Here is a 12,535-nt window from a genome sequence, read left to right on the forward strand (position 1 = left end):
CTTTTACCTATTGTTTGGTTAGAATTTCTGTTGAAATTCAACCAAAAGTTGTAGTCATACAAGGTCTGGAATGACAGCAGGATTTGGTTGAATTTAACAGAAATTATAACCCAAACAATTGGTTATAGAACAACCCAATTTGGGGTAGTTGCAGTTTTCACCCTTTCTTGGGTAAAATTAACCACGGTGCACTGCGATACCCGTAGATGAACTCTGTGCCAGTATTCCACCGTTCTTTATTTTAACATAAGGTGGGCTCAAAATGTTCCAGACACATATAAACCATCAAGCAATAAATCACATCGGACCTTTTAGAAGACAGTAATATTTGCCGCGGGGTAAAAAAAAAAAGAGTCAAACTCGAAGGATATGCAGAGAATTGTCGGCCTAATCAGTGAAACGAAATCTTTCCCGAGTATGTCATCAAGACGATTTTACAAAGGTAGGACCGGATGTATTACAGTATTAGAGAAAAACAGAATAATGAGTTTGACCAGTCCCGTACACTTTCTCCGACAGTTTGAGATAATGACTGATTTCATACAGGATACATTGTATAGACGTACTTTTGGTAAAAGACATTTCGATGGAGTAATATATTACCTCATAATTTATATTCGACGTTATCACTGTGCTTTGTTCCCCATTTCTTTGTCTTGTTCAAGTTATCTAATGTTTCTGCTCCTTGGTATAAGGTCATTATGCAAAAAGATACTTTCTTTTGCTCTAAGAAACTACAAAAGGAAGTGCATTTCATATACAGGGTGAGTCAAAAAGAAAGTGACCCGGATTAATGATTTGTTTTTTTCTTAAAAGCAATCAAATTTAATAAACCCATGAAGTATGTCTTAAAAGAGCATGTTCTTGCACTCATCTAACAAAAAAAATACTGAAATTGATCCATGCTATCAGAAGTTATGCATGTTTTACTAAAATGACCCATTTGTATAGTTGTCCGTGGAATGCCATTGGAAGTTATTGAGCTGAGTGAGAATTACAGATTACACACAGGCATTCAAATAAAAACGAGATTTTTAATCTTTTGAGTCAAGACTGAAACATTATTTTTACTGTCAGAATTTGTGTTTTGAATATTAGGAATAAGTCAACTGTTTATTTTCCCTGAAATACTGATGGCGATTTTTGTCTGTTTTCCTTTGCAAGTTTTCGTTCATTCATTGACGCGAGAAAACGTCCATGATTCATTGTATCTAATGGGTATTCATCAGTTTGTAGAACAGTAAATGATCGGTGGAAGACAGCTCAAATGATCTTTTTTTTTTTATTACAATATACATAAGTTTGGAATTTCACGCAAATTACGTGAAATTTCCACAGTTACTAGCCAATAACATATGTACTTTATCCCTTTGTTATTTTTATTAAATGGAGCGAGCCACATATTGTTTTCAATATCTTTTTTCTAGTACGGCCACGCTTTTTTACTCGCCCTGTATAGATTTACAGCTTGATAGTAGGCCTACGTAATTTTGTGTAACAAAAACCACAACCCACATACAATTATGCTTGAAAAAGAGGTATATTAACACAAAATGTGTAAACTGTTTTGGTACAGAGTGGGAATATATACCCTGGTACTGCCGACCCTTGAAGCAAAACATTCGTTTAAGAGAACGTTTTTCCTGCCGGGCATAAAGGCTATGCACAATCCCTTAGTGAGCAGAAGCATTTAGGGCCGATTTGTAAGAGAAAAAATACAGTGAACATCATCATAGAGTTTCCACCTATGCCTGCTCAATCTCTAGGGCCGAATCCGCAAATGCAAAAATGAAAAACACGTTTGTTTTAATGGTTTCCAATTTGGGTATAATATTATTTTTCCACAGTTCTCTCGTCTACGGTTTCACCGTGAGTGACCGGCGCTGGATGGCGAATCGCCTGCGGTGATCCCACGGCGTAGGAACAGGGCTGAGACCGCTTAATACTCACCTTTCGTTCAATAAGTATGCGGCTTTGGTAGGATCAAGATTGCGCGGCTTATCTGCAGTGTTTTTTGAAGCCATTCCTTGACAGAATGTACCACATCTTCCCCAATTCTGATCCAGCAGATGAAATTCAATGCAGCTTATTTCTGTCAGGTGTAAATCACTATTTTGAAAAGCGATATATTCATAACATGACTTTCTTGAAACGACACGCCATACGTAAAATGGCATAATGTGAAAAGGCACAACTGACAACGGCCGGAAATAGGCTAATGAATTCTCAGGAATTGGAAGTGGCGCGCAGTCTTTAACTCTGACGAAACACTTGTCATTGGTTGTTAAGACGTAAACGTCTTTAGGACTTCAACCTGACATGATGGTTTTCAGGATTCGTTTCTCACGACCGTTCCTCTGTCCATTGCCTTTCTCTTTCTCTTCAGGCTTCCGAGTTACGGTGCACGTGCACTTTTGGTAATTTTAAAATTACAAATTAAAATTGTTTCATTAAAGCAGACTGGAATTAATTAGGAATTAACTTGTTTTCATTTCTCTTCGCAAGTTCCAAAAAATAAGATGTTTTCCCCCACTTTTAATTCAATTTGGCCGACTCTATTGGGAAAAATTATGCGTAATTATGTTACTACTATAGTAGTAACATAATACTAATAATGTGTATTCAAGGTCCAACACACTACTCTACAGAATATATTTGAGACGATTATATTCATCTTGAGAGATCCATAAGTTTATTGGACGCTGCAATTTAAACGAAAATTGTTTTTGTATATCTTACACTGAAAAAATATAGTACACAGTAATTAATTAAAGGCCTCTTCGGAGAAATAAATTGTCACCAATTACGTCTTTCTTTCTTTTTTTTGCTCAGTCTTTTCGAGCAATTTGTTGCAGTCGGGGAGATTTAACTGCTTGCAATTTTGCAAGAAAAAAAGCGGCGGATTACTATTCCGCTCACGCCCACAGCTATGGTCGGACGCAGGACAGGGATTTGCCAGGTACCCTAGGGAATAATTAAAGATTGATGTAGCTAAGTTGTTGAGCGGGAGTTATTGGTCTCATGAGAAATGTTGCCTGGTAACTTTTAAGAATAAGAAATGGGTGGTTCATTAGAATGATTCCTCCGAGATTTGGCTTTTCTTCCGGTGATGCAAAGTTGAAAAGAAACAGCCCGTTTGAAGTGTTCTCCCAAGTGTACGGACTGTTTCCTCTTTAGTATTTGTGTTTGCATTTCAGGTGCGTGGTTTCTTCTAGCATGGAGAAACCTTGCGATTTTGGACAACAAAACGCGCACCTCTTAAAATTACCCAGGTCTGATTTCTCGGTACTTTCGTAACAGTGTAAAAATAGTGGTTTGCGTTTGTCTTTGAAACAAAGACATGGTGTTGGGACGCGGACTTTAACGCGGTCGTTAACTCATATGCCCATGCAACGACAAAACGATATATATATATATAAATGTATTTTAGCGATATGCATATGTCGCATAAACTCCAAGGACGTTATATGCTCAAACTCCATATTGAGGTTTACCGATACTAATTGTTCTATTGTTGAGTATAGCTCCGTAGCACGAGAAATGCGCTTCAAAATGGAGAGCATGTTTGCCATGAATAGGCCTACATTTGCCGAGTCAGCAACAATATGTTAATATTCATGAGTATAAAGCAGGACGAATAATTGGCTTGAAAGCGTTTTCAGCAAAGAGTTGTGGACAACTCACCATCTCATTTTCAACAGGCCTCCCCCTCCGTGTTGTAAAAAGTATGTTGTTCTTTTTTGAGAAAATAAAATATTCAATGGCAGGAGCCAACGAACGAAGAATTAAGGGATTAATATTAAAACAAACGTAATTTCTTCCAAACAGTTCAAGGGAGTGAAGATGAAACCTTGTACAAACATGAATCCTTGTCCAAAAATGTGGAATTTGTTTTGTGACGTCATCATGACGTCTCATGTAGTAAGTTACAATCGATTTCAGGTCAAAAATTGTACTCTCATTTTTAACTTATGAACTGAATTGAGTGTTTGAGCGTTTCGTGAGGTGATAAAATATTGCCTTGGGCAAGGCAAGGACAAAGTAAATAATTTAACTCGAAAATGGAACCACTGATTTTATTGTAATAAAATAATCTTATGTACATGTTCAGTCTGGAACGCTCAACACAAAGACGTCATGATTACGTCATCACTTGAATGGTCGCGCTCTTGTGATTTGCTTGTTTGAAAAGCATTTTCCAAATTTTTGCTTACATTTCCAGCAAGCATTCTTTGGGGAGTTACAAATTAATTTGCAAAGTTTTCAAATGATGACATCATCAGACCGGAATGAATTCTAAGAACTGTCTGAAAATATTCTTTTTTATTTCAAATCTGATTTTGGACAAATGTTGATAGGCCCTTTCATCAACATTAATTTTGTTATTATATGCTGTGACTTTCAAAACTAATCAATAAATACAAATAAATGTTTCAGTAATTAGAAGAAAATATGTTGTTTTCACTGCCTTGGGTCAATGATAAAAATGCTTCAAATGATAAATTAATTCGAGATTCATCATTTCTGTCATTTTAACAGTGAATTTCATAACTTTCAACAACGTTCAAGAAATAGTGTCACGCCCCATCACCCTGCGTTTGGACATCAATCCTCAGTGACAGCGAGGTCTGCATACACGTGTGACGTCATGATGATGTCACTAGGTATCAAATCAACCTACTTCTGGAGTCAATTAGGTGAGTTCAAATACATGTACCAAAAGAAGCGTGAATATCAAATCAAACGGGATTTCTTCCTAACGGGTCACTGAAGATGAAACTTTGTACAAACATGCACCCTCGTCCAAAGATATTACAAAATTGTGACGTCATTATGACATCAATCTATAACACGTATACAGGAAAGAACGAAGACAAAACAAAAAGGTGATGGGAGTTCAGCACCATCACCCTATAAAGTAGTGCCAATCAGTTACTTGCGGGGGTTTTCCCCTACACATTCAATCCCATAAAATGAAACTAATACCCTTTAACTACTTGCCAATTTCCCTACTCGACATCCATCATCGTTTGCCAAACCCCGGGCACTCTACTAGCCGATGAATGGATAAACAACTTTGACATTTCTTCATTATTCTGTCATTCAGCCTTTTTTTCTCTAGACTTAAACACCCGAAGGTTAAACGCACAATGAATAATTACCATAACTAAGGAACAGCCCAAGGCACCTATTGATCTGTAGTGATCTTTAAAATAACCCAAGGGACAATTAAAGAGAAAAATCGTGTATTTTCTGCGTCATAACACTCCCCTAAAAGCGACAAAACCCCGGTATGTGATAGTCTCGATTCACGCAGAGAGTTCCCTACAAAATGATTAATAAGTGCAATGGAAATGAAGTTTTTGAAAAAAAATGTCAGTTATATTATGAGCGGCAGTTAGGGGGGGGGGGGGCAGAAGCTTTGGACATATGCTGGAAAGCAAGTTTGTAAGGGTGAGGCCGGATGTACGTGCGCCACGTGACATGGTGAAATAGCTGAGCGATCACAATCTTTGAGCTACTTTACCTTGGGGAAAAATTGTAGAGACTTGCACTTGCTGAAAAGAATGGGTTTTGTGGGGGGGGGGGGGGGTGCGTTCGCAATCAGCGATACGCCTCCCCCGCCCTCCCCCGGCACGGGCCTGAGGTCAAGCCATAAACCGAGATGTGCAAAAATCGTACAACACTATTTCGAGAAACAATTTTGGAATCACTGGAAACGTGTGACATCTACGGCACGTCAAACGAAGAGGATACTCAAAAAAAGAAGAAGAATGAAGTCGGAAGTGACAATCACAGACGCAAACATCTTCGATATTCCAGCTTTTTATTTGTCAATATCAAATTATAACGCAGCTTTACCTCTCGAAGCTTTTCCTTATTTAATCTTACGACAAACAAGACGGTTAGGCCAAACAAAAATTTAAAAAAAAATTTAATCGGTCGACCTAAATTGACGTCACACACAGACAGTATCTGACTGCTCTCACAAAAACATAAGGTAACATCGATATTTCATTTGAAATTGAAATCGGAATTCTAGCAATTTGGCGTGTAACAAAATACCTAGTCTCGAATTAATATTCCCAGGTGGAAAAAAATAGGTTCCCCTGAACTTTTGGTGAAAGGAGGGAAAGTTTGCGAGAAACTCTCCCGAAATAATTTGCGTCGAGACCTCGCAACCCTTACCTCTTACAAAAAAACACAAAAATCATTAAAATAAAACTTGAAATAAAAAATTAAAATCAAAATAAAACTAATCATTAATAAACCAATGAACTAAATTTGCTGAAATGAAATCTCGGCAACTTCAAATTTGCTTTTGCATATGGAAATAAATCATCACAAAAATAACGCAACTGCTATTAAAACAACCCGTCGGCAAATAAAGTAATTTGAATTGGTCAAAGGTACGTTTTCTTAATTAATTAAAATTACAAACAACCATTACTGCACATAAACAAACGTTGGAATGTCAACTAATATTACTTCTTTTCGAAAATAAAACAACACGGTGGTCCTTTTTCTTGATAAAAAAAAATCAGCTCAAAAATAAAGCGGCATAAGGGTATTTTTTTAGTTTCTCTCCGTCTTAATATGCTGTTTTCTATATACAATGTTCCTTGGGGAAAAAAATACCAAAAGAAATGCTATACGAAACAATCTACATGTAAAAATAAAATCGTTTCCAAATGAAAATATTTATATTCATATTCAATTCAGATTCATATTAATCATTACATTTGGTGCAGAAACATGGCCAATTTAAAAACAAAAGTTGAACGGAAATGCAACCGCACAGTACACTACCGTACCTTGTTGAAAGATAAAACATACAATTGATTATGCATCTCCCTTTTGTTATCCGTTGTTATTTAACTTTAAAATCAAATCAATAATTCATTAAGTTATTAGTTCATTAAGTCAGTAATGATAAGTTAAGTTACAGGAGGGACATGAAGTGGTCTGTAGATATCAAGATCAACAAATCATGAGATTTTGTTTCCACTGTGAACACTTCAGAATGTGACAATGAAAACATGAATGTTAATAATTCCCACTTCTGCTTACTTCAACGAGATAATACTAAATGTGAAGGATGTGTCACTAAAAAAAAATGACTGGAAGTTCTGCCAATAAGAATATTTTGGTCGAGAACAGTCAGTCTTCTAAAAAGCAGCAACATGAGCATAGCGCTTCCTGTGTTAGGAGGTAACTTACAGTTTCACACAATTTTATGCAAAATTTTGGTTTATTCTGTACAGTTCTTTCCCATAACTTTAAACTGATACAACCACATTTTTATATTGGAATATGAGAAATAATTAAGGGTACAAAAATTATAGTAATTAAATCACAATAAATATATTTGATATATTTCAATCACATTTTGTTTTGTTTTAAATAACAAGCACTGGGAAAATCAAAGCTAACACACATATTTCAATAAAAAAAACAATGAACCAAAATTTTCAAAAAATACTCAGTGGTCTTTTTTTAACTTACAGCACAGATGATACAAAATATCTTAATTACATCTTTTGCATTTACTTTTTGATCAAAAGAAAGGATCAATCTTGTCCGAAGGTACAGAATTCGTACATTTATATTTTTTATACAAATATGTACACAAATTCCATTTATTTATAGGATAGTTTCAGCTCTGTTTATCAAAAAATGGGGAAAGCCGTGAAGATCATCGGCGCTTTCACTAATACGGAATAATATGACATTGTGGAATGTGCCGTTTTCTTTAACAAGTTGTGGTGCGTTAAGGCCACTCAACTAACAGGATTTGTTTCTGGTTATGATTGATTGATTGTGTATCGAATGTTACTGGATGCAAAACTGTCCAAATGCATGTTTGATTTGTAATTATTGTTTTAAATTTGAACAAAGTAAATGATTGGAACGGGGTTTGAACCTCTGTGAGTACCGTTCCGGTGCTCTACCAACTGAGCTATCCAGCCTTATGTTGGCAGTTCCCAAATTTGTCAATTTCTTTGTCAAGACGTTAGTCAGAAGGGCGCTAGTCAGAAGCCATTAACCCATAAATGCCATGCAGCCAGGGATCACGCCCAAAGTCACGAAGCTAGCAACATTAGCAATGCTGCAAACCTGGGAAATAGCAAACGGAGATCAATCAGAGAGGATACGGCTTTTTTATCATAACTTTTTCATTGAACCACAAAGGGAAACTGACTTATAATTGTTCGAACAATTATTATAATGTTCCTAGTCAGTTTCCCTGCGTGGTGTATTTGTAAATTCTGATTAAGTCTTTAGATCACAGCAACATTTGCATTTGTCAAAAATGTCTTCCTATAGGAGACCAGGCGGCTTCACAGGGCAATACGTGATCAGAGGGTTGAACGCACACACACACCCAGCTAAGCGTGTTTACACCGTCGATCGTGGACGTCCTATTGTCCCTCTTTTGTTTGTACTCTTAACTTTTGAGGAAGACTCCCATAGGTTTTGTGCACGACTCCAATCGCGGACGTATGCTGGGAATCGTGGACGATATTGTTCTCTTTTGTTCTCTGGAATTTTTCGTCCAAGGTTTGAATAGATGAACACGCCCAGACAGACATGTAAACATTGGCAATCATTGAACCCCTGACCTGCTTACTAGTGCAGTTGTGCTTCTCATGAACTAAATTCCAATCTTCAGGATGATGTGGTTTGGAGCGCCTCTAGACAGTGATGCAGTGATAGATAAGCATTCTCCATCCTGTTTAATTCCCAACAGTCTTTTCCCAAGTACACTCACGAAACACAAACACGTACATACGATTTCATTCATCATAAAATGCATTCTCGACATAAGGCCACTTGTCCCTTGATGTAGGTCCTACACGGACATATCCGTCTGAGTTCCGTGTCTTGACTGGCACAGCTGTATAGGAGAGGTTTGGACTGGGTCTTGCAAGAGGAACGGACTGGGTTGATAGCGGGGACATAGACTTCCTCTATCTGTTCTGATGAGGAACACGACATGCCAAACCTTCTGAATAGGGATAGGAAAAACATAGCAAGAGTAGTTAATGGTTGTTTTGGGAAATTGTATGTGGTCATATTCAGTACAAAGTCACGTCAGTAGTCAAGTCAGTAGTCAATCGCAACTAAATCATAAGTCAAGTCAGTAGTCAAGTCAGTGGTCTAGTCAGCAGTCAATCATAAGTCAAGTCAGTAGTCAATCACAAGTCAAGTCAGTAGTCGAATCAGTAGTCAATCATAAGTCAATCGCAGGTCAATCATAACTCAATCAGTAGTCACTTAAATACAATCCAACTGCAAGTCATCATAATTCAGATCACAAATTACAAGTAGGGTCAAAAAGTAAGGCTGAAAATCTTTTGCTAGCCTACTTTAAATTCATGAAGTTAAAATCTTGATCCTCTTTCATGGATTAACTTACTTTTCTAAAACATCTTTGTAGTTCAGGAGATGAAACCATGCTGGTTCGCATATTAAATCTGGGAAGGAAAAAAGAGAAACTCAATCAATGAAAAAGTGTACAAGCCATATAATGCTCCAGCTTAGCATTCATTATACAACTGAAATAAGCGTTTCAAACGAAGTGAGTATCCAGATGTCCCCTTTCTGCAAAGTTTCTTTGAATGACATTGAAAAATATTACTGTTTTTTAAAGTTAAGAAATTGGCAAGAGCGGGTTTGAACCTGCGACCTGCTTCACCAACTGAGCTATCCAGCCCTATGTTGGCGGTTCCCTAATTTGTCAATGTCATTGTTCAAGGGGCGCTAGTCAGAAGCCATATACCCGTACATGCCATGTAGCCAGGGATCACACCGACCTCGCCATTTGAAAAATGTTACACAAGAAGTCCATAAGGACAGTGACTTACCATCTTTCATGCATCGTTTGCTGCAGGATTCATTGATGTCACTTGTTCTGATGTGCATGGCAGACTTTGGCGGCCAGGACTTGGGGCGACTGCAGAAATCCTGCAAGGTAAGCAAAGTGTGGTTAGTCATTGGGTCAAAAATTATTATCCGACGTACTGACTCCCTGCTGTACATTACAATATGCAGGGCTTCTGGTGACCAGAGATCAGAGTCTTAGTTTAGTCCATCACAAGTCTATTCCAAGTCTGCTCAAAAGTAAATCACAAGAGCTTTCACAAGTCAAGTCACAAGAAACACGGGATGAACAATGACATCAGGACTGCTTTAGTCACAGTTCATGTGAAATGCTTGTGACTTGAATTCACTTGAGACTGGGGGACTTGTGAGGACTTGTAGGGAATCGTTAGGACTTGTGAGGACTTGTTAATACTTTTGAGGACTTGAGTAATTGTGAGGACTTGTGATGGACTTTTGAGGACTTGTGATGGACTTGTGAGGACATGTGAGGACTTGTGATGGACTTGTGAGGGCTTGTGATGGACTTGTTAGGACTTGTGATGGACTTGTGATGGACTTGTGATAGACTTGTAAGGGCTTGTGATGGACTTGTTAGGACTTGTGATGGACTTGTGAGGACTTGTGATGGACTTTTGATGAACTTGTGATGGACTTGTGAGGGCTTGTGATGGACTTGTGATAGACTTGTGATAGACATTTGAGAACTTGTGATAGACTTATGAGTACTTGTGATAGACTTGTTATGGACTTGTGGGGCCTTGTGAGGTCTTGTGATTGACCTGTGATAGCCATGTGAAGGACTTGTGAGGATTTATGATGGACTTGTAAGGATTTGTGATGGGCTTATGATGGACTTGTTAGGATTTGTGATGGACTGATGATCCAAAGACAAAGTTTGCTAAACCCCCAGTGAAACCACTGCCAAAAGTCATTGAGACTTGGAGACAATTACCTGGTTTTCTATATAGACACTAAGCCTCTGTAGCATGCCTTCACACTGGAACTCATAGGGTAGGTACGGGGCCGGAGCATCTGACTGGCTGATTGCCTCCACCGTGGCTTGCAGGGCAGAGAAGTTCTGTATGTCGATGGTCTGGACGTGGGGCTTGCCAATGTACACCTCAGCATACGGGTGTTGAGATGTCAGCTGCAGTTTGGGGTGAAATTGGAGAAGGTTTGTTGGACTCTATGCATGAATAACAAGAGGGCGCTATTTGCTACCAATAGGAAGGATGTTTGCACTTTGCTGGATCATGCATGCTGTTTGAAGTTGATGGATCCTGGGCACCAGTGACCCTCCACGTTTACCAGGAAGAAATCTACCTGCAGTACTTGGAATTATTCCCCATGGCCAGCTATTAGCCTATTTGACATATAGCAGACACAATAGAGGGCGCTGTTTGGTTTGGGTAAATACAAAAGACTTTACCCAAATCAAACAGCGCCCTCCTATTGTGTCTACCCTATCACAAATAGGCCAATAATGAAGACGCTACTGCTCAACAAACTTGATGTGCTTAACAAAAGTCATAAAGATTTGTCAACCCCTGCCTGTATAACTAACCTCTCTGTCCGTGGGCTTGTTCTTGAAGAACTTGGTGTTGACTTTACTCTTTGGTGGATCGAAAGAGGGGTTTAGGAATATACAACCGTTGGCGATAGCCTCTAAGGGCGCTGGGCCTTCATAGGGGAAACCGAGGCCAATGAAAAGCTGAAAGAAAAAGTACAAGAGAAAACTCATGAATAAGTGTCTGTTCTTTAACAGGACACTGGGCTGTTTCGGAAATATGTTTGAAGCACTAGGGCTGTTTGGGCTGACTTGTTGAAACAGCTAAAAAAAAAAGGGGGGGAATCTTACCAAAAACAAAAGCTGTTTCGGCTGAACTGCCGAACAGCTAAAAGAAAAAAAATCAAAGGCTCCTTCGGCAAATTGCCGAAATAGCCAAATATATTTCATTGAAAGCTTTAGGTCTTTGTGTCTTAACTGCCAAGTCTTGTGTGTTGACAAGAGTTTTGGAGTTTTGTGCGATGGATGAATGTCTTTAATCAAAACTTGAGTTTCAATTTAGAGTAAATAAACTCTGGATGTAAATTGAACTCGTGGTCTGTGGGTTGTGCAGGTTGTGGGTTGGAGTCCAGCCTGGGGTCATGGTGCGTGTGCCCTTGGGCAAGGCACTTTGTCACTCATTGCTTCTCTCCACCCATGAGTAAATGGGTACCTGTGAGGGCAGAGATGGTTAGTGTGGTTGATTTTAGCTGCTTTATGCCGAAATGGCAGCATTGAGCTGTATACTCCCCAGGGAGCTGAGATGGTGTTAGGAATGTTTCATTGGCCCAATGAGCAGGGTAATAATGATGTAGCGCCTTGAGCACCAATAATGGTTGATTCTCAAACACTGATTGTGCCTACCTTGGTTTGTTGAAGAAGTTGCTGCAGATCCGGTCCCATCAAGATGCCGTGGTTGTGAACATAAGACGGCACGGCTACCACTTCCTCCGTCTGATTCTGGTCAATGTGAACGGTAGCATGGATCTCAAAATACTGGTTGATGATGTCTAAAAACTTCATGGCATTGGCATTCTGGACAAAAGGGCAAAAATGTCAGTTATTCATTTCATCATATGGACCATGTGCAAACATTTGCCC

At 38.6% G+C, this 12,535-nt stretch overlaps 1 protein-coding gene across 2 annotated transcripts in view; it reads right to left on the minus strand.

Annotated features, from left to right (window-relative positions):
- Positions 1-5,810: 5,810 nt before the first annotated feature.
- Positions 5,811-12,535, minus strand: part of LOC119722870 (alpha-1,6-mannosylglycoprotein 6-beta-N-acetylglucosaminyltransferase A-like) — a 33,937-nt gene continuing 27,212 nt past the window's right edge. For both annotated transcript variants that reach the window (XM_038193266.1, XM_038193265.1), the window contains exons 11-16: positions 12,299-12,469; positions 11,453-11,599; positions 10,841-11,035; positions 9,870-9,969; positions 9,422-9,479; positions 5,811-9,010 (exon numbers count right to left, since the gene is read on the minus strand). In XM_038193266.1, coding sequence (XP_038049194.1) covers positions 8,806-9,010; positions 9,422-9,479; positions 9,870-9,969; positions 10,841-11,035; positions 11,453-11,599; positions 12,299-12,469 — 876 coding nt within the window. In that variant the 3' untranslated portion in view covers positions 5,811-8,805. The remainder of the gene's footprint in view (positions 9,011-9,421; positions 9,480-9,869; positions 9,970-10,840; positions 11,036-11,452; positions 11,600-12,298; positions 12,470-12,535) is intronic.

Source organism: Patiria miniata, unplaced genomic scaffold, assembly GCF_015706575.1.
Source record: "Patiria miniata isolate m_02_andy unplaced genomic scaffold, ASM1570657v1 HiC_scaffold_16, whole genome shotgun sequence".
NCBI lineage: Eukaryota > Metazoa > Echinodermata > Asteroidea > Valvatida > Asterinidae > Patiria > Patiria miniata.